We start from the raw sequence: 23,498 nt of genomic DNA on the forward strand, positions 1-23,498 counted from the left end.
ACACACACATATATACTGCTGTCTCTTTTCTATTTATTTTATTCCCTCAATGACCTGTATATAAATGCCCACCAGAAAAAGGCCTAGTTACTCATATGAATTTACGCACATTATTATAAACTTAGATGAATGTCCCAACTGAAAAATAATTTGAACCTTCTGAATTGCAAAATGTCGAAGTGCAGCTTCAGACGCGAATATCTCGAAAAATTAAACACAGCTACTGGGCTTCTTTCTAGCAGGGTTGGCACAGCTAATTAATACAAGTTTACCGTTTAATACTTGAAGTTCGATACCAAGATCCAATTGATCCTGGGGAGGATCATGGCGCTTACTACGAGAAGCTCGGTTTTTTTCGCTTTCCGACTTTTGTTGACTAACATTTTGGGCTGGTTCTTCTAGGCATTCAGTTGTATCATACACGCAGTGAAGGGCATGATTAACACCTTTTATTGTCCCAAACAGAAGAATAATTGACGAGCAATAGGCAAGCCATACGAAGAATGTTGGTGGAAAATACTGCAAAGAAATGATAATGTTAGGTTTTTTATCTAATTATTACATTAGTTTAAATTATATAACGTAGCTTGATATTAAATAAAATTATTTTTTAATTTTCCTAAAACACTGTTTGCATAACCACTCTGTACAATTAAATTGACGACACAGTATCTTTTGTATTTAGTTATCGTTAGCAAAAAATTGTTACTCGTAAACAATATGAAAGCCATGAAAAAAAAAACTATAATGAAAAGCGATAATCACGAGCAAAAAGAAGAAACTCTTGTTTTCAAATCAGAATTTGAGAGAGATTAACTTCAATATTAAGAAAAGTAAATAAGTTATTGTTTATTAATGATTCTTTTTATTTTATCTTGTTATTCTGTTGTAGTTTAAAAATTTATTTTTCCTTTGAATCACAAGAGAAAAAATGTTTTAAAAATAGTTCAAGAAACAAATATCTAATGCAAATAGTGCAATATTGTATAATTTCTAGTTAAAAAACTACAACTATGTATACAAAAAACTCAAAACAAAGCACAAAAAGTATAAAATAACTTTTTAGAAACTTTTTCTTAAATTTTGATTACAGGGTGGCCCAATTCAACGGCAACTTTTTAAAACACTGTATTCTTTTATCCATATAAAATTTTATTTTATTGAAGCAATTTAAAAAAATGGTAACAAAGGTTTATCTTTTACAAATTTATGTCGAATGTTCGATATGCCCGCCTTGAGCACGAACTATGGCTCTTAGTCGGTCGACAATTGAGTCGCACGCTGCAAGTATGTGCTCCTGAGGGTTCTTCACCCAATCACGAAGAAGGGCTTTCTTGAGCACATCAACACTCTGATATTTCTTAGTGGTGACATTGGCTTGCAAAATTCCCCAGGCCAAAAATCGTGAATCCATAAAAATCCCGCAGGAGCACATTCGTACAGAGTGTGACTCGTTTTTCGACTTACTCAAATTCATTTTGTTCTCAATGCAGTCGTATCGAAATTCGACATAAATTTATAAAATTTAAATGTTTTTCATAATTTTTTTCAATTTCTTCAATAAAATTAAATTTTATACAAAAAATATAGCCTTCTTAAAAGTTGCACTTCATTCGGGCTATCCTGTATTTCAGAAAACTTTAGTATAATGTATGATATGGCTTCCGTTAGTACCGGAGTAGCAACTTTTAATTTCCGTAAACTTAAACAAATTTCTTCTTAGGCTTTACACTTCACAGATTGCGCTTAGGCACACGTTTTTAGGGTCCAAAATAAAGATCGAGTTCTCTAACCAGCATTTTTTGGCCAAAGGTAAAAAATAAGATTAGGAATTAAAAAATCAAATTTTTGGATAAACGACACAAGATAGAGAAAAATTAAATACACAACTGTTCATGCGAAAAAGGTCTACACATTTTTTATGAATCGTTTTTCGACAGGACACGTAGTTTTTGTTGTAATAGTGAAAAATTACATTAAAAATAAAATTTTTTTTTTTTAAATGATACAAGACACAAAAAGTTTTTATCTTAATCGTAAAAAATGCATTTAAAATAGAAAGATTCAATTTTCGGAAAAACGACAGAAGATGCAATGAAATGTTTAAAAACAAAATTGTTCGCCTTACTTAGATTTGAAAATTTTCCTTCGACCACTTTATAGAGATCGCGCAATTTTGATTAATTATCAAAACAATACAATGATAGTACGCCTGTTTCAATATCAATACATATGATGAATTGTAATAACGTACATTATTGAAATGATATTGTACATTTTTCAGTTTAGCTGTGAAAAAAAAATCAATGCAAATAAGAAAAAAATATTAAAATAATTATGATACTTAATGTTTGTACTTTATTTTGCAACAGCTGAATAATCAATCCTGGCCAAGGTACAAAAAATAATATAATGTACATTTAATGCAATATAGTAGAGATAATACAGAAAATTTCGCGTTTTGTAAATATTTCAATCAAGTGTTCAGCCAGAGATATGTTATAAAAATGTGTTTATTAAATCCGAAACAGTTGTCGAGAATATGAAGTTCCAGTATATGCGGCACTTCTCATTCTCGAAAATTGACTCGATTTCACTGGTTTCTTTGGATGTAAGTTGTTCCCGCATAAGTTAGACAACGAGAGATTATGTGTCCTAGATTTTCGTACTGAAGTCTCCGTCGCACACTGGAAGCCTGTCATCGTTCTCCAAGACTTTGAGAAGCCAACTATATTCATGATCCAATTCTCGGCTCCGGCCGAATACAACAGTACTGCCAAGGAGAAGGAAAAGGAGGAGAGTTATCAAGACCTTAAAAGGGGGTTGCAACGTCTGTAAATAAAATATTCGGTTAAAGTAATTGTCCTTGTGATGGGTACTCTCGGAGGTGCAAAACATCACTGATTCGTAACCTTAAAGCCATACCCGCGTCCTATAAATATGTCAAGGCACTTGCGAGATCGATGCAGGAATAATAATATACAATAAGAATGTTTTGAAAATATGCATATAATATAAAACGCTTCTTTGTGCTGGAAAGGAAGATATTTTTTTCGTAACTTAACTTAAAAATTAAGCGCGCTGTCTAATATAATGATATAATAAATAATAATAATAATAATAATAAATTGAAAAATTAGCTTTTTATCAAATATTTCCAAAACCTTTTTGAAGAATTTGGCTACGTTTGTTTTAAAAAAAAAGTTCTTTTATAAGGCTGTTGGTAGAAGGTCTAGCTTCAAAATCAAATTGCCTCATTTTACTCTATAAATACTAGCAATATATATTTTTTATCATAAAGCGGTACTCTTTGTTTTACTAGAACTGCGCAGGGGAAGGGTTATATCAAACTTTGTCATTTTCACGTTACTTGAAGTTAATTAAGCGAGTAAGCGCAGCCCCTACTTAGTCCAGTCATATTAGGGGTTTCATCTCGGAATGAGAGATAATACGCTGGAAACTCGTGTACACCTTCATTTTGACGTCCTAAAAGTTATCTCAAAAGCCTCATAAAATCTCGTGTCTGCGTCGTAAGTTATTCAAAGTCAAATGTCAAAAAAATTGGTTTTTCGCAATTATCTACGTTCATATAGCTCCAATGATGTTGCCATTTATTATAAAAATAATAGAGCATAAAATTTGCGACAAATTTTGTCCTACGAATTTTTTCATTCGCTCAACCGTTTTTGAAATAGAGGGCAGAGAGCACGCAGCGCTCAGCCATACATAATGTAATGCAAGGTCAACCGTTAATCTCGGTTAATAAAACCTTGTATAAAGTTATTAAATCATTAAAATACCATTTACAACAAATATTTTGTATTATTTATTAGTTAACAAATTGTATTTAATAACATTTTACATATATATAATATGTTCATTTAATAATACTTACCTACTTTAAACATTTAAAAACTCATTGAATAAAATACTTACGGTATATCTTAATTTTATGTTAATTTATTCAAAGTAGATTTTTAGTAGAAATAAACCGAGTAAATATATTTTAATTTTATCTTTATTCAGCAGCTGTATATTTCTTACAACTTATATTGAAGTGAAGTGAAAATTTTCCAATCTTTAATAATTTAAAGAACAAAAACATTCATTTTCTTCTTCATCGCCGTCATCTTCCGGGCGTTTTCAAATTTATGTTTCGTTGTCATTATCTTCGTTTTCATGAATCGTTGTTTCCAGCCAGAATTTCCGGGTCAAATGCGTTGTCTTCCCGGGGTCGCTTTGCAATGAAACAGCATTGAGGCAAGCTTGTACATTACACACGGTGCCGTTGCCCCGATCAGATCCGAAAAGATGTCCATGGCAGTTCAGTCTCCTTATTATTCCTTCGTGGTGTGAAGTATTACATACCATATTCATTTGTTTTATACGAAAAATGTAGAAAAACAGGATATTATAGATAATACTTAAGCTATATATAAACTATATATAATTTTTCCACCTGAATATATGTAAAATGTTATTAAATACAATATATTAACTAATTAATAATTCAAATTATTTATTTTTAATGATATTTTAATGATTTAATAACTTTATAGATACCATACGTATGGCTGAGCGCTGTTCTTATTCCGAGGTTGATCTCTTTTTTTGGTTAAGTGGATGCACTAACTATGGAAACGATGCGTTTGATTCATCCCTGGATAATATGATGAAGGCTGTTTACGGTAAAATTAACGTTTTAAAAAAAAGCTTATTGCTAAAGCTTGAAAATTATGACTTATAGGAGGGCGCAGATTTTTAAAATTAATAAATAATTGCTTCTGGTGCAAGGACATGTCACTGGAGTAAAAAGTTTAATCTTGTGTCAAAGATTAATAAAAAATAAAATAAATAAATTCTGTTCATTGAAGGTTTTTATTAATAACTTTTATAAGCAATGAAACAATAGAATTTATGAATATTAATTAACAATGTTTATAGGGATTCAACATTTATACTGGAGAGCTCGTGTATAGGGATCCAAACATTCATCCTGGAGAGCCCTATAGGGATCCAACATTCATACTGAAGAGTTGACGAGAGCATTCGTACTACAGTAGACTCTACGACACTTCTCGCTACGACACTTCTCGTTTCCCGATTTCTCCTTTGTTCGCTTGCCCTCATTTCTTGTCTCACCTCACGCACACACATACGCGGCCGGCTACGCCTACTACGCCGAACGCGGCTTGACGCAGGAGAGTTATCTGACACTTCCTGTTCGCTTCCCGTACAGCCCAGAAAACGAGAAGTGTCGTAGAGTCTGCTGTAGCATAATATACGTTACACCTTTCGTTAAATAAGAGGGCATGTGATCTGGCTTCTCCAAGATGTTTCGATGAGACCCCGCAGGGTCGGGGTGCAAAGCCTCTATATATTTGTATCAGAAACTGTTCACCCTATCTACGCCCAGCGCTTTCCAGTTCTTAGCCCTCTTTAGGATACGAGCTACATCAGTGGCCAAGATAGATAGACTATTCATCCCAGGCAACCGTGCAACTCTGTCCTTTGCTAAACGGAGTCTAGGAGTCACTAGTCATGTCGCGTCCAGTTGATTGAACTATGAGTACCTTGTTTGCGCCATCTTCAAGTCCAAGATAGAAACGCTTTTCGCCTTCTAAAAAAAGGCCTATTGTAAATCCTTCTCGCGGTAATTTTTGAATCGTCGCAATCGCGCTGGCAGGATCCTGAGCCTCAGTTTAAGATAGTCAATCACTTCATACAGGTTCGTATCTATTCTTGAACTGATTTTATCTGGTCGAAGAATCTCTTCCACACAGCGAGTCAATCTCTGCGACCGATTGCCCTTTCGAAATGGGTAAAACCGTCACAGTTTTTCTCTTATTTTAATAATCTTGTCTTCAAGTCGAAACTTCTATCGAGGATCTAACATCTTTCTTGGGACATGGTTATTAGTAGACTGGCCCCGAAGTTGTATGCTCATCGTTCCGGAACACGCGACCGCAGCACAATATGCATGAATTTGAACCTGCAGCAAGCTCATATCCTGCTGCAAGAACAAAGGCATTATCTCAGTGTTCAAGTTACCCACTGACCGAAGAAGGTCCTTGCTAACTCTAAACTTCGGCAGACCGTTATTCATTGATGGTTCGTGATCTGCGAACTCTAGGATATATGAGTGAAGCAAACCATGAAACGCAGTCTTTCCTCATCGAACTCTTCAATGAGTTCAGCAGGAGCAGGCGCAGGTGACGACGGCTGCAAGCCTAACGACTGTCGACCATGAGACATTCGCCCTGCTACATCCCCCAGATGCGACCCCCCGCTTATTCATAGAGTCTTGCATCACGGGTATATGAACCTCCTCTTCCACCGCTTCTTCGCGGTGCACCGTGGGTGATGCTAATTGCATTTGCACGTGCTTTTCGATGTTACTTATTTCGACCTCAGATGTAAGGTGGTGCCGCCTAATTGATATTAATTGAACTTAAAGCCGGTATCTCCTAAAGCCGATATCTAGAAAAACTGATTCATTAAAAAGAGATAGTTGGAGCTTTAAGAAAAAAATTAATAATTGTAATATTCTTAAACACATTCACTTGTTTCACTAGAAATTGTATCCATGTTTGATAACATTTCTTAAGATTTAGTTTCTGACGTTATAGAAGAAAAATTACAAGTATATGAAAATTTAACTAAAATTTCAAACTCAGAGATTTTAAGAGCTGTTAGAACGGTTTTTAATAATAATGTTTTTTTCATTTAATCACAAATTTTATAACCAAATTTCTGGTTTCCCGATGGGTTTACGCTTATTACCTATTACATCTAATCTTGTTTTAGAAGATGTTGCAAATAGAGCCTTATCTAAATTCTAAATTAAGCTTTAAACCACTCCTTTTAAATAGCTATCTAGATGATATTTATACTATTGTTCCTACACATGAAATGCAAGAACTAATAATTATATTCAATAGTATAGAAGAATCTTTACAGTTTACTTTGAAAATATAAAACAATAATACTCTAATTTTTTTAGATCTATCACGAAAACTGAAAATGGAAATTGAATGACCATTTGGTCTGAAAAACCGTCATTATCAGGTCAATATTTGAATTACAATTCTCACCATAAATTTAGTAAGAATATTGAATTAGTTAAGGGCGTAATTAATAGTTGTATTAAACACAATGACATCAATTTTAGACGGGAAAACTAAGTCCAATTAGAAATTACTTTGCAACAAAATAATTATCCACTACAGTTAATTGAAAGTGTCATTAAAAAAGAGTACATGAAATTTACAATAACTCAATGAAAAACAAAAAAAAAGAACAAATGGTTTGAACATTATACACAAACTGATTTACGGGTTTTATTACCATATGTACCAAGTTTATCAGAAAGATTTAAAAATGCGTTAAAAAAGTTTTATATTAATGTATATTTTTAAAATGACCACAGATTAAAAAATGTTTCACTAATATAAAAGACTGAAAAAATTGATAATATTTCTAATGTTGTCTATTTAATAATACTACTATTTCTTATCTTAATTGATCAGCAAGATACTGCTTCGTCAATATATGGATCATCTCGGGATGAAGACCGACGAAGACACGATGTTGTTCGCCCTGACGGGTCCTCCCCATACCGTTGCCCTAAAGTGAAAGCTGATCACAGTTCCATTCATTTCCTGTGTCAAGTTGATCCTCATTTTGGCCTGCGCACCCTGGAGTTGCTGTCGAAATGCAATCTCGACCTCAGATCTTATTCGATTCATGATTATTAGGTACTCATCATAAAGGGACTGAAAATTGATGCCGCTGACTTGGAATTTCTGTGGAATTGGTCGGCTGGGGGTCCCAACCGAACCATACTCCGCAGGCGCAGCTAATGTTCTATTGCTTAACACTTCTCGTCGATATTCTTAATTGACATTAAACCTTTAGGGTATCCCGGTGAGATCTACAGGCCCATCACGTAGCTCACCACCAACGGGTTGCATGCTGCCAATCCCAGCCTCTCAAACCCTTTCCTCTTCGTACTTTACCTGTCTGGCATAGAAAACCCTGTCAGTAGCAATACTACCATCATACATAATAATCAAACTCATGAGAGGAAAGCTCAAGCCTTACCGCGACGCCAACGCGAGAAACCCTTCAGTGGGCTTATTATTATTATTACTAGTATTGATAGTACTTACAGAGTAAAAAGGTGCAATTGGATTTTGAGGTTACAGGTTCTGCTCAACAGACATTAGTCACAGTAATAGCTTCATATAATGTAAATTTATGAGATTTTTCTTTTAAATCTTTTAACACGAAAATATACACTGTTTAATTATCTTGTTTCAGTTACTTATATTAAATAATTATTATTGATTTAGTTTGAATTAAACATTAACAATCAATTATTATTTCATAATTAAGTAATAATAATATTAATTTATATTAAAGTTTTCTAGGACTTCCATGTTGGTGGCGGTAGTGAGAAAGTGTGCAGTGACAGAAGGTGAGAAGTTTTTACAAAGTTTGGGTGGAAGGTGTGAGTGGAGTGTGAGGGTGGAAGTCTAGGAGGTGAGTACGGTTGTGAGGGGTACATGGGGAAGATAGAAATTAATTTACATTGTAGTTAAAGGGGTGGGATTTGGCTAAATAGGGAAAGTGAGGTTAAGTCTGCAAGGGAGCGGAGCAGTTTTGTGTTTAGGTTTTTGGGCCATCATGGCGGGCAAAGGTGGTTCTTATAGTGATGGGAGATGTTAAGGGTGAGAAAAGGGTGGATAAAGGGGATGTGAGAGGTGAAATAGGGCAAAGAAACTGAAATTTTAGGGCGGTAAGCGACAGCAGCCTTAAGAGACATCTGTAGGCGGCAGTGATTACTTTTTGGATAGGTTACAGTTACCGACGCACGAGCGGGAGGTAGGCAGCGAGAATACTGACAGGTCTGGTAATGAAGTATACGGGGAGGAAATTTCCAGAGGGACACGACGGCTAGTTGTGCGTGGACCAGTGTCAAGTTACGCGTCAGGGAGGGGGAAGAAGCGGAGCGGAAGAAGCGATCAGGCAAGGGAGAGAGTGTCTAGTGCAAGTGAGGGGGAGGATCTCTTGAAGAAGAACAGGGAAAGCAAAGAGAGTCCGGAGAAAAGCGCACTAAAATCCCTTTAAAAAAAGCGTACGAATACGTAGGTCAACCCCCCCCCCCCCCCAATGGAAGGGCAGGCGGAGAAGGCGGCTATCGGGGTGCTGATAGGCGAGATCAGAGGGTTAAGGGAGGACGTAAGGGGGGCTATGGAGCAGATGGAAAGTATGAGGGAGGACCTGAGGGTGAGAGATGGGGAAAGGAAGTAAAAGAGCTGAGGGGAAAAGTAGAAGGATTTCAGAGGGAGTTGGTGTCGGTAAGGAAGGAAAAAGAGGATAAAAAAAAGGAGATGGAAAATGATTTTAGGATGTGGAAGGAAAGGGCGGAAAAAGGCTGGAGAAGGTGGAGGGCTGGTCGGGAATGGAAGCAGTGGACAGGGGGGACGGTGAGAAGCAAGGTATTTGGGAGAAAGTGGGAGAGCATATGAATGAAAAGGAGGAGAGAGCGGATAGGGAAAGGATAAGGGCAATGGAGTTGAAAATAGAGAGAAAAGAGAAGGCAGATAGGAGAAATAATATAGTGATAAGAGGATTGAAGCTCAAGAGCGGGGAGGAAAGGGACGGGGTAGAAGCGCTGCTACAGAGCATAGGGTGGGTTAAAGGCAAGGTACGGAATGTTAGGATGGAGGGGAGAAAGGGGAATGAAGTGGCGATGATAGCATTGGAGAGCTGAGAAAAAAATGAGGGTAACGCATAACAAAAATAGGACAACGGACAACAAGGTTTTTATCAATCAAGATTTGACGAGGAAGGAAAGGGATGTTCAGAGAATGCTAAATGGCAGAGCTAGGAAGGAGAGGAGCGAAGGGAGAGCAGTGAAGGTAAGGTATAGGAAAATAAAAATAGACGAGAAAATATGGGTACGGGTGGAGGAAAAGGAGGTGTTGAAGGAAGTGCAGAAGAATTTGTTTTAGAGGAAGTAGGGGGATGGGAGTAAAGCAGGGTGGAGGAATGTTAAAGGTGTTGGACTGGAACGTAGCAGGGGTAAAAAAGAAAGATGAGGATATCTAGAGGTATATTCAGGAATTTGATGTGAATGGACTGGTAGCGACGCGGTTAGAGAGAAAGGAATGGGATATAGTAGAGCGAAAGTTGCCAAGGGAGCATAGGTGGAGGCTACAGGAGGCGGTCAAAGTAAAAAGGAAAGGAAGGGCTAGTGGGGAAATATAACAGAGGTTAGGGACGGATTAGAGGAAGAAGTTCATAGAGAGGGGGAGGGGGAGGGCGTGCAAATGAGGGCTGTAAAGATAGGAGGGGTGATGTATAAGTTTGTGACTGTGTAAAATAAGGATGGAATGGAAAGGATTAAAGAAAGGGTAGAAACCTTACTAAGAGAGAGAGATGAGGGTATGGTGGTAATGGGCGGAGACTTTAAAGCGACAAATGGACGGGAAGGGGGCCTGTACCAGGGAGGGGAGAGCTTTGAAATAAAATCGAAGGAAAAAATAATAAATAAAGAGGGGGAGATTCTAAAAGACTGGATGGAGAATGCAGGGTGGGCGGTGGCGAATGGTACAGTAAAAGGGGACGACGAGGAAGAATACACGTATGTGAACACAGGGGGAGGCTGGCGAAAGGCAGGGTGGGGAAGAAGGGTCGTTAGAGGAGAGGGTGTCATAGACGAGAGAGGCGATTGAGAAGTATCAGGAACAGTTTCACAACGTAAGCTTTGAGGGGGAGTCCGTGGACGAAATATGGGAGGATCTACAGGAGAAAGTGAAAGGTTGTGTGCAATAGAAAGTATTTAAGAAAAAGAAGAAAGGAATGGTAAAGCCCTGGTGGGATAGGGAATGTAAAATGATGAAGAGAAAGGTGAAAAAGAAGTACAGGAAGTGGAAGGAAAGAAGCGGAAAAAGGAAGGTGTACGTAGAAATCAGGCAGGAGTTTAGGGCGATGTGTAAGAAGAAAGAGCAGGAAAAAGAAAAAGAGCTGGAAGAGGAGTTGAGAAGTTTTAAGTCAGAAGGGGACGTGTGGAAGATAATAGGTTTAGGAAACGTAGGGTGGGGATAAGTGAGAAGATAGGGAGCGACGAATGAAGGAAATTTTTTAAGGATTCTTTTCAGAGGTCAGATACTCGAAAGAGAGATGAGGGGAGTAGAAGAAACAGAGAGGCAGATGAAGAGGAGCTGAACGACGAGGACATAGAGAAGCAGATAGGGAAGTTGAAAAAATCGAAGACAGCAGGGATTGAAGGGGTAGCGAACGAAGCGTGGCTGTTTGGCACACAAGAGGTAAGGCAGAGGCTGAAGGGGGTAGTGAAAAAACTATGGAGGGGGGAGGGATTCCCAAGAGGGTGGGGAGAGGGGTTAATCGTACCAATGTATAAGAAAGAGGATAGGGAAAGGCGGGAAAATTATAGAGGAATAACGCTCATAAATATTACGTACAAAATATACGCGATGGTGTTAGCAGATAGGCTGCGAAAGGATGTTGAGGGAAAACGAATATTGCCGGAGATGCAGGCGGGCTTCAGAGAGAGAATGAGCACTATTGACAATATTTACATCTTGCAACACGTGGGGGATAGGGAATTAACCAAAAAGGGTACCAAAGTGTACGCGTTTTTTGTAGATCTAAAGAGCGCGTTCCCGTCAGTGGATAGGGGGAGGTTGTGGGAGTCAATGGAAGAGAGGGGAGTGAAGAGGGGCCTGATCGAGAGGATAAGGGAGGTATGTGAGGAGACTAAAGATAGGTTGAGAGGAGGGAAGGGAATCTCTGAGGGATTCTGGATATATAGGGAATTGAGACAAGGGTGCCCGCTTAGCCCAACGCTTTTTGCAATTTTGATCGCGGATATGGAAAGTAAGCGAGCGGTCGGAGTGGTAGGAGGAGTTAAGATAGAAGCAGTCAAGATATGGTCACTCGCATATGCAGATGACATAATGCTGTTGGCAAAGAGCGAAGAGGCTTTAAAGGAAATGATGAAGAGGTTGAGACATTACTTGGACAAGAATAGGTTAAAGTTAAATGCGGATAAGTCGAAGGTTATGGTGTTCGGGAAAGGAGGTGGGAGAGATGGGGGAGGGGAGTGGAAGTGTAGGTGAAAAGCGGTACAGAAGGTATAAGAGTTTTTTGTACCTGGGCTTCCTGTTTCGAAGAAATGGGGGAGTGGATGGTCATATAAAAGAAAGAGTGAGAAGGGAAAATGTGGTGATGAGGCAGGTGTGGGGGCTGGGGAAGAGATTATTTGCAGATGATTTTGAAAGGAGAAAGAAATTGTTTGATTCGCTAGTGATGAGTGTCTTACTATACGGAGTGGAGGTGTGGGGTTGGAAGGTAAGTGAGGTGGTAAATAGGGTACAGGAGAGTTATGTAAAGTGGATTCTGGGGTTGGCAAGATATACGCCGAACTTTATTGTCAGGAGAGAGACAGCAAGAACGAGTTTAGGGATTATAACAGGGAGTCGAGCGTGTAAATATGAGGAGAATTTTTCGGAATAGGGGGGAAGTAAATTGATTAGGGAGTGTTGGTGTGAGAAGGAGAACAGACGTGTTGGTACAAAGATGGAGGTGGAAAGGGAAAGGTATGTTAGAACGAATGGATTGAAGATGAATGAAGTTAGCAGAATGCACGAGGAAGGCAGGAAGGTATATGAGATGGTTCAAAAGAATGGCATGGAGAAAGAGAAGGCTGAAGGAGAGGAGAGATTAAGAGAGTCAAAGTATAATGGAAACTACGTGTGGATTATGCCAAGGGAGAGAGCGCAATATTTGTGTAAGGAACTTATAGAGAGAATGAGGTACGTTTGCAAGGAGAATTATAATAGGTTCTGGCTTTCTAGAGAGAACAGAATGTGTGAATTGTGTGGGAATGGGGATGCAAAATTGGAGCATTGTTTGGAGGAATGTGAAGAGGTGGAAAGGAGGGGAATAAGCATGGTGGTATTGTTGCATGAAAGGGATGACAAAAGGATAGTAGCATGGGTGAAGGGGATGTTGGGTAAGATAGAGAAGAAGAGAAGGAGGGAGGAAGAGGAATGGAGAAGGAAAGATTGTAAATAGGAGAGGAGGTAGATGCAAGAGAAATTTAAATATTGTAAATAGTAGTTAAGTATTAGATATCAGCCGCGGAGACAGAGGCTGGTAATGCGAGGCATAACGACAAAAGAGTGAAATGCGTGCAAGGCGAGGCGCAGCGAGAAAGGTTAGGCTATAGGAGCAAGCGGATTAGTTATAAGGTGCAGATGGATGGTACTTTGTAAGACGTAGTTGTAAGAAAATTCTGTAAAAAAATGGAAGTATAAGCAAGTCAATTTTTTAAGGCCAGCAGGCCGAAAAATAAACGTTTATCTATCTATTAAAGTATTCCATTATTATTATTAAAAATCTACGTCCCTAATTTTATATATAATTTTAATATTACATGGTAACAATTATTTATTATAAATATACACAAGCACACACAAACACATATATATAATTTAAAGTTTTTCGTCAGGATAACCACGAGGTTTTGTCGGAAGCGGGTCTTAATTTGAAAAACTGCATCTACTCCCAGCCAAATCACGGTGAAATTTCAGCCATAACTACATCTCACGACCGTGAAATGGATGGTTACAGTCTGTGATGGACTCAATAGATGATCCGGCAAAACTCTCGTGCACCATAAGGACACGAAACGACCCAAGAACGACCCCCTTCTGCATTTCGATCGGAAGTGTTTTAGCATCTTGTTGACACGCAGGGATGCTTTTCAGGCTATTAACCAGTGAAAGCTTGACACCTCTAAAAGCGCCGACGATCGTTTCTCAAAGTCAAGGAGAACTATACCAGGCCTCGAGTACGCAACCGAAACAATTATCGAGAACACGAGGTTTCAGTATAGGCGTCACTTCTCATTCTTGACAACTGACTTGATTTCCTTGGGAGCGTTTAGCAGAGCGGCATTATGGCTAATGCCATCAGAGTGACAGAGATGGTAATAAAGGAGTCTTAGTGCCACATTGCGCCTTTGAATGTAGATCGTGCAACTAACATCGGGAATATTTTGGGTCAAAATGTGGCGACAATATGCTTAAGTGAAAATGAAACCGTCTTGGCTCATCGCTCGCTTAACAACAATCAGTTTTAAAGGGGCTATGCCCGTTTCTTGCCATACAAAGTAATTCGGTGTATTTTTTGGCCATATATGTAGTCTTTTAAAAAATTGTGTTTGCACGCGCTCAATTTCGTCCAAATACCGTAAGGCCCATATTTCAGAGCCGTATAAAGATGTATCCTCAACTATGGATTTTAAGAGTATGGTTGTGGCGTTCGCTGTTTTCCCAAAAGATAGGTTAGAGGCGTTTGCATCGAGGCATTTGCATTCAATGATCTTGCAAAGATGATAAGATCGTCCGCAAAGAGGAGTATCAAAATCTCCTTCGCAGAGGACGCAGAAATTCCCTTCATACCTCTCTCCCTAAAAAACTTAATTATGTCATATAAAAAAAATGAAGAGAAGCAGGCTCAGACTATCTCCCTGCAATACTCTCTCTGAAACGTGCATAGGGTTCGAATATTTTCCATCACATTTGACAATCAGTTTGGCCTTACCATAAAGTTATCGCAGGATTCTGATTATTTTTCCGCTCAAGCACAAGTGGTGCAGTTTATCCCAGAGCTTTTTGTGATTGACTGAGACAAATGCGCGCTTAAAATCAACAAAGATCATAAACGCGCACTTTTTATTCAAACATATATTTATATTTGCAAGTGACCCTAAAGTGAAATGGTGGTCCAGTGTCCCCCTTCTCCTTCTAAAGCCTGCTAGTTCTTCTGGAATTATGCCAACCTCCTCGGCCCAGTTCATAATTCGACTATCAAGCATAGAGGTAAAAACTTTGGTTATTGAGTTAAGAAGGGCTATGCCTCTATAATTAAAGGGATCTGTTATATCCCCCTTTTTGTGAAGCATGCATATTTCTGCCAAAGACCATCCGCGTGGGACACTTTCTGACTTTAGTACAATGTTAAATAAGTTAAGCAAATAATGCTCCCAGGTTAGTGGTAGGTTTTTTAAGATTTCATTAGTAACTTTATCTATATCCGGGGCTTTATTGTTTGTGCAGCTTTTGGGGCAACTACTTTATTCTTCTAATGTAAAATCTTTATCCATATAAGGGTGTAAAACAGTTATGTAAGAGGTATGTGAAAAAGCTCTGCTGGGATAAACTCCCGCATAAAAACGTTCCCATGATGCTACCTCGAGTGCATTTACATACGGGTTTCTATGTTCGAATTCGCTTACAATTTTCCAGAACTCTCCGCTATTATTTGCATTGAACAGTATTTCTATTATTTTGTCGCGGTATTCCTTCTTGGCTAGAAATAGAATCAAGTTATATTTGTCGCAGGTGAACAAACATTTATGAAGTAAAAATTGATTATTATTGCTACGTCTATACGTTCTATATGTCTTTCTTGTTTCAACCTTCAGTTTCCTGCATTCTTCATTGAAAACTTCTTTACTGGGTGCAAACGACGGTCCCCCTATACAATACGGTTTTTTGATTGAGTATTGTGTTTCCTGTGCCGCTTGCTGGATTGAAATAACTAGATTATTATATATCTCATTGCTATTAGTGCTATTGAAATACAAACTTGGTCACAAGGGAAAATATGAATAAAAGTCCTGCATCTTTGTTTCATCCCATTTAAGGGTTTCAACATAAGTGGGTGTCGTGACTGTTATTTTGTCATGCTGTATATTTTGAAATTTTATTTTCAAAGTGACCATCAAGTGATCTGATTTTTCTAATATGGGGTGTACGTAGAGATCATGAACCAAAGCTAAAACACCTAGGCTAAACCAGAAAAAATCAATAACACTCTTACCGCCCTTATTTGTAATATAAGTAAAGTTTACAGGTGTGTCCGATAATGTGCACCCATTACACAAGATAAAATTATTTTCTTTCATAGTTTCTGTAAGCATTCTACCCCGTTTCATGATCAAATCATCGCGAGAGAGTCTTTCGCTAAACATAATTGTTGAAAGGAAAGTATCATTATCAAGAGAATTTTAGTTTTTTATTCTTGCGCTAAAATCTCCTGCAACTATAAAAAACGAATTGTCTTTGTATGTTTCAAAAAAGTTAGCTAAACTCTCGTGTAAAGAATTTACGCAGAATTCTGTATTAACATTGGGAGGCCAGTAAATATTAACAATTATCAGTACATGATTTGGAAGTTCCAATTTCACAAAAATCCAAATATTAGACAAGACTATTATAGTGGATGTTATAAAAGTGTATTCTTTAACGAGGATTATTAGGCCTCCGCTGCCCCTTCCATTACTAAATTCTTTGGTTGCGCAACTTGAAAAAACTGAATAATCATCAAGAAACCTAGGAAGTCTGAAAATATCGGTCGTCAGTCACGTTTCCGCTAAACATATTATCTCGTTACTAGTAATACATTGAATTTGTTCATTGACTAGATTGTGAACAGTACCGTAGCCGCTGACATTCCAGAAACAGATGCTCTGGTGGTGGTGCTCCTCTGCAGACGGCGAAGAAATATACGAATTGTTAGTTCCTGGATTATTGTGATCATTGTAGATCCTCTGGTTGTTGCTAGCGCTCCCGCTGTGAATGCTTTGTTGAATCATGGCCAGTCATGCAATTTCAGTTTCATCTTCTTGTAGAGTGCCATCTTTCTCGAATTGGTCATTTTTTGTTAAATACGAAACCATGGTGCCAACATCTTGCTTTCTAACTGTAGGCTGGGCAACTTTACCAGGACTTTTACCAGGACGTCCTCTTTTACGTTTCAGGTCGGTCTTCTCATTTGCTAAAACAGGAGTTTTTGACGTGCTATCGTTAGATTGTGTAGCCTTCGAAAATAGTTCTTTCGGTTTCATGGATTCAAGTTGATGAGGGGTGTAAGTAGTTTTATTGACACAAATTTTACCGTCTCTCACCCGCACCTGGACTCCAGACTTTTATACTTGGTTTATGGTTTTACGGCACCTGCCGTAAATTGTTTAACTTTCCTTATCTAGGTAGTTATTGATGTTGATATTAGTACCCTTCAGTTTCCCTCGGTTTTCCATTATGATGCTTTTGAAAAATTCTCCCGTGAAACCTAGTAGCACATGTCTATTGAGAATTAATAATGGGGTTCCTAGTCTTCTTAGTTGGTCCACGAGGTTAAAGTAAATTGCGATTCCTATCATATCTTTTAGTAGGGTTTGAATACTATTGAATAGAGACATTCGCGTTTCCTCAATGGTTTCTGGCAAGCCATAAATAACAACGTTATTTCTTCTCTTAACGAGATCCATGGACTTGTTTTGTCGCGAGAGCTGTTCGCATAATTCATCGCAGGTGTCTCTTATTTCCTCGATATTCTCTTCATTCGCTTTAATTGTTTTTACGTACCCACCCATTAATTTTGAACTTGCATTTTCCGCATCCTTCTTTATGTTAGCCTGAAGATCTTGCAGGCTTTTTACAAGGGAATCCTCAGTTATGTACTTATCCATAATTTTCCTCTACTTACGCCAATGTATAATCAAGAGTGTTGATTAACTACGCCATACAAGCCTATACACGTACACATCACCCGCAGCTAGATAGTAATATACTACCAAGTACACGAACAGAAGGAAACACAACACGAGGATAGAACTGATGACCGCTTGCACATGCAAAGATTATTTAGCAACAAAATCTCATTCTCCACTTAGCTCACTCTTTGGAGAGATATGTACATATGAAGAGTATAAGAACCTCTGTATTTGAGTACAATTTTCACCACACAGCCACCATTAGAATTAGCAAAAAACCATGGCCTCAGGAAAACCAGTAATCCGTCGTCACTTCAGATTAATTTTGGCATACTTTTACGATCTAAACTCCATACATGTCTCTCCCGAGTATCCCTCAACGATTTTTAAAGCACTTTGAAGTTTGGTTTTACCAGCAGCATAGATCTTCAAATCATTCATTTACAACACATGAATCCTGTTATGCTCGCGATGATTAATGTCGCCTATGGAAGAAGACATTCTTCGTTGTCACGTGATAATTTCCAGATGAGATAGTATATATAGTTTTCCAAAAGGGCGTCAACCTCGCTATGCGTCTCACTTTACGCGGATCAACTTTCAAGCTTTGCAACCGACAGTTGATAAATCTATGAGAGGTTCAATCAAAAGCATTTCCGGTAGTCAATCAAGATCATTAACAGGACGCGGTGTTGGACTGCTGTATCTTTGCAGAAGAACCTCTCAATAAGCAGGTTCTCTCGGCAGCCTGCTACACTTTTTTCAAGCCACCTTATTCTTACATCTCTCTCCACACAGGCTCAATTCTTCGAACAATCCTGTCATTAAGGATAGCTGCAAAGCTCTTGTACAGCGTGTTCAAACAAGTTATTGGCCTGTAATTCTTTGGGTTGAACAAGTCATCTTTCTTAGGTAGGAGTACAGTGCATCCTAACACAAGCATTTGCGGAATATGGGCGTCTGCGACTTTAAATATGAAGTAAATTTCTTCCACTAGAAGTCCTTGATACCATCTGGTCTTCCAGCGGAAAAGTTCTTCGTACCCCAACAGCTTTTTTCACCTCTTTGGCAGTGACTGATGTACATTCCTCCTGAGATGTTATGAGGCTGTCGCAGTGCTCCTTACAGTGAATATTTTCCTTTAATTCCAATGTTTTCGGGATCTTGTATATCTCGCTCCAAAGTCTTTACCTCGTCAGGCTTGGGCGAAATTTTTAGAAAAACAGGGAGGTCGCTGAAGAGGCGCTATGGGACAGCAAAAAACTGTTGATTCTCCCTGACCTATCCCTCCCTCTTCTATATTCTCCTACTTAAGTCAGATAACACCCGTATTTTGTCAACAACATGCTGCTTGATTGTCAGCAGCTTTGACTAATTCAGTATGTGATAGTAGATCCTCAGTTCTTGGGCGAACTTTCTAACTCTTCTCATAAACGGCTTACCAAGTGTTATGTAGTCAATCACACACTTAACACGAGACGCATTCTGTAATGCTCATCCAACCTTCTTGTTCACTTGATACTTCTGGAATCGTAGAAGTCAAGCAGATCATCCTTTACTTGATTATTCTATTTAAGGCTCTTAAAATGACTGGGGTTTCCCCAGGTCCATTAAACGTTTACAGGAATGAAATATTTAATGTAGTATTTTAACCATATGATGTTAAGGAAATTACACATACCGGAACAGAGAGTTTTTCGATTTTTTTTGTGTAATTGAAAATTGAGTGTTTTTCGCATCTGTAAAATGCTAAACTCTAAGTATTGTGTATGCCGGACTGCAATCATCGGGTCTAGTTTCAAGTAGTTTAAAGTAATATAGAATATAATATAATTTATTACAATAATAAAAAGGAAATAATAGATCATTATAATTTCTGAAATTTATGACACCCTCCGATACGCTAGTAATGATCTAATATTTTTCGTAACTTACCATCAAAATTTAGTTCACTGTTTAAAATAATAAATTAATAAATAATAATAAATTGAAAAAGTAGATATTTATCCAATATTTCTAAAACCTTTCTGAAAAACTTGGGTACGTTTATTTAAAAAAAAAATAGAACCTCATACGCTCGCTCTGCGTAGGTCTAATTGTTTTACATGCAATTATTATGTTTGAAAATAAATTTTGGTCATTACATTAATAAATTTTATCCAACTTTTGGAAACACGATTGAAAATTATGGCACGATTTATGGTTCGATTTCAGTGATAATAATTCATTAAATGAAACTGAAAAAAGGTAAAAAAATATTTTAAAAAAGGCGAGAAAAATAATCAGTACATGCATCGTAAACTACGACCCAAGCAGATTTATTTGTGAACATCTTCGACAAGCATTAACTTATATTAAAAAGATTTCAAAGATTTCACAAGTATTTTTTAAATTTCACAAAGTCTTAAAAATATTTCAAAACTCTTCTTGACTTAAACTAAAATTATTTCAAATTTTATTAAAGGATTTCACAAAAATCGTACAAAAATGCTCATTGAAATGCTTGCACATCAAAAAACCAAAATTAAAAAGTGAAAAGGAGAGATGCAGATAAATATTTATGGTCGTTACAAATTACCGGGGCAAAATTAGTACAGAAACTCTTAAAAAAAGCACATTTCATTCAATTGAAGAGTTTTGTTAAAGTTAGGTAGAGCTGGGTCAAAAGTGCCGCGGGGAAAACTGCGATAATACAAAAAAAAAAACATTTGTAGCGCGCTATAAAAAATGAGCTCAATTTGCTTGTCATAAAACTGTATCCAAGCGAAATTAGGTATTGTCTTGGTTTTTTTCTTAGAAATTTATTTGTTACATATTAAAGTTCCAAATTTTATAAATGTGACACTTGTTTCCCGCGGCACTTTTATCCTCTATCTACCCTACTGGATGCAATTAACAAAACGAAAAAAGATTGAATTTAATGAACCGGAAATTTTATTATCGTTTAAAATTTGTATTGCTTTTCTTAATTCTTATTTCATACATAGTTCATATATTTTCATATAGAAATAAAATTTCTCAAAATATTGAATCGGTTTATTTTTTTTTTTATTATAATCGTTTTAGAAAAGTTGTACATACGATTAAAAAGGCTATAGCTGCATTTATGTTTATATGTATATGATGTGCTATAAATAGCACAATATAAATTCAAATAACCTTACTAATATCTCTAACTTTTCTCTTATTTAGGTTAAAATAAAACAATTTTTTCGACAAATGGTTCAAAATTAAAATCTTTATATTTTTTCCGAGTATTTAATATGTTATAAAAACTGCATTAATCCAAGCTAATAGATTTAATAATTCAATAATATTGGATAACCAGATAGATGGTTTCACCTACATGATCCTATTGGAAATTTTCTTTTATCACTTGTTTTTTGAAATACCGCATTAATCTATTTAATTATTGAGGAATTATCATCCGCAACTTTCCGTCTATCCTTTTCTATCTCCTTGTGAATCCATATTCATGACTGACACTTTACGTTTTAATTAGTTATAATTCACTGCTCCTTAGCGGAATTTAACCCAAAATCAGTAACGTACTTCTGGCAATTTGCATTATCAAAGTGGCACTGATTCAAATAGATTTCAACAGATTCAGATTAAAAAGGATCCTTTTCAATTCACTTTTCTCTATGTCAGTTGCCCCTTGTTTGGTCTATCTACGTCTGGTGTTACAATTTTTTTTTATCAATTTAGCCTTTTCGCTATCTCATTCAATGCTCTGTTAAGGCATGAAGTAAGGACCACATGGAGCAATGTGAATCATGCATCTATTCCTACCATTGTGATTTCGGCTACAGGCAATGTGCACGAAAGATACATTGAACATCTTGAACATTTGGGAGTCAGTAGGGTTTTGGCAGCAGCTCAGAAGGCGGTTTTATTTAACACCTGTCGCATTGTAAGAAGCTTTCTTGACTATCAGGAAGCGAGCGACGGAAAATCCGTGGAGTGGCAGATGTTAGCTTTAAAAAAGCCTCCTGAGGTGACTGTTGACACCTCCAACGCTCGCGGCCGCTCGTAATTGTATACCTACAACATCATTGCAGGAGGTTTCAAGCATCGTATTCAATTAACTCGGTGGCTCAGTTGGTTAGATGCTCGGACTTCATCTTAGAGGTCCGGGGTTCGATGCCTGAGCCAGTCCGGCAATGATGGGGTAATGAAATCAGGCTTTGTCTAATATGCCCGGGCACTCTGCCCTCATCAGATTACTTAATTGCATTATAACACCTCCCTGTTGCCTCTATCTATTGTGCTCCGAGACAAAAGCTCTGGATACAAATGTGGCCCGCCGAACAGAAGAGAATTTAAAGTTAACCACCTTTCATACATGACTACTTTAAAATCTTCGCCTCTTCAAAAGAGGAACTAAAAATCCTTGTCGCGGCGGGAAATAGGTACTCTAAAGCAATTGGCATGAGCTTTGGACTGGAAAAGTGTACCAGTGTCTATGTACACCAAGGAAGACTAAAAAATACATCATCGCGTGACGATCAGGATCTTAAACTCATAGGTGAAAGTACCATTCAACATATTGGTAACAAAGAAACGTATACATATCTTGGAATACCGCTGGGGGGAACCAAGATGTGTGTATGTTAGAAACGGCCCTTGGAAAAAGGTATCGCAAAATTCTCAGAATAGTTTGGGTATCCGAATTATCTGGAAAGAATAAGATCCAGGCAACCAACGTTCTGGCCGTTCCTATACTACTCTACACGTTTCTTGCAGTAAAATGGAACGTCGATGAGTTGAGGCAACTTGACTGAAGCACACGAAAGAAGATGACAATCCATCACAGTCATAATATTACATCTGCCGTACCTCATATATACCTCCCCCCAAGAACAAGGGGGTAGAGGTTTTCTGAGCCTACAGTCTGCTCAGTTCTAAAAAGTACAGATTCTCTAATGCGACTGGTACATCAACATGAAATTATCAATGTTGCGGCATTTCTATACCGTGCCGCATATAGAACATGCTGAAAAGCCCCTTCATGATCAATTCTACGGCACTATATGTAGAGTAGAGATATCGATTTCCTTTTCCCTGTCAAGACGTGATTGATTCCCTGAAAAACGCGTGGAATATCTGACTCTTCTTTTCGAGCTGGCTGCTCTTCTGAGATCACTTTATCTGGTCCGTCAACACTGTTCCTCCTAATATTTTACAATATTCGTAGCACTAAAAGAGTATCCAAAGGTGAAGCATTAACCTCCAACTGTGCCGTCTGCCCCGTAAGGTCATCAGCGACTAGAGACCGCAATCCAAGGATCAGTTTTGTAGGAAGTATTTTCCATTAATTCCCCGTTTTAGCTTACCTTCCAGAATAGAATAAGTAGGAGTGGACAACGTACACGATCCGGTTGCGTTAATATTTGTTGCTTTAAGTAACCATGATCTAAGCTTCTGGAGCCTGCAACTTCTCATAATAAAAATGTATCCCTACCGAAGGTCTTCTCGCTTTGATGTTGCGGTAGAGCTTGAGGTTTTCTCTTATGATTTTGACGGCTATATTGGCGGCAGCGCTGCTGCTGACAGGATTTTCCATGCCAAATAGGCAGAGAAGGAAGAGAAAAGATACTAAGAAGAACACCGAAAACTCATAGATAATAATGGAGTATCTTAAAGATTTTAAAACGTTTGTCGCTCCTCGAAGATCGTTAGGCGCTCCTGGAGCCACCTCTGGGGGCCAAAACATGCGGGACAGTCATAATGGTGAACTGCGAGATGTTCAGGCAGATCTCACTAATCTAACAGCTGTCCAGCAAGAACATCTGCGACAAACGCTGCAAATTGCTACAAAGTATCCTTATATAAAGAAAGACGTACTAAAAGATCTTATCGCTAAGGTAATTGACATCAGAACTAATATACACATCTTAGA

The 23,498-nt window shown here is 37.8% G+C and overlaps 1 protein-coding gene across 6 annotated transcripts in view; it reads right to left on the bottom strand.

Annotated features, from left to right (window-relative positions):
* LOC117168300 (pecanex-like protein 1) overlaps positions 1-23,498 on the bottom strand; it is a 249,681-nt gene that overhangs the window by 211,897 nt on the left and 14,286 nt on the right. For 5 of the 6 annotated variants that reach the window (XM_033353844.1, XM_033353845.1, XM_033353846.1 and 2 more), the window contains exon 2: positions 273-519. The exons of the other annotated variant lie outside the window; for it this stretch is intronic. In XM_033353844.1, coding sequence (XP_033209735.1) covers positions 273-519 — 247 coding nt within the window. The remainder of the gene's footprint in view (positions 1-272; positions 520-23,498) is intronic. 6 annotated transcript variants of the gene reach the window in all.

The sequence above is a fragment of the Belonocnema kinseyi genome, chromosome 2 (genome assembly GCF_010883055.1).
Source record: "Belonocnema kinseyi isolate 2016_QV_RU_SX_M_011 chromosome 2, B_treatae_v1, whole genome shotgun sequence".
Classification (NCBI taxonomy): domain Eukaryota; kingdom Metazoa; phylum Arthropoda; class Insecta; order Hymenoptera; family Cynipidae; genus Belonocnema; species Belonocnema kinseyi.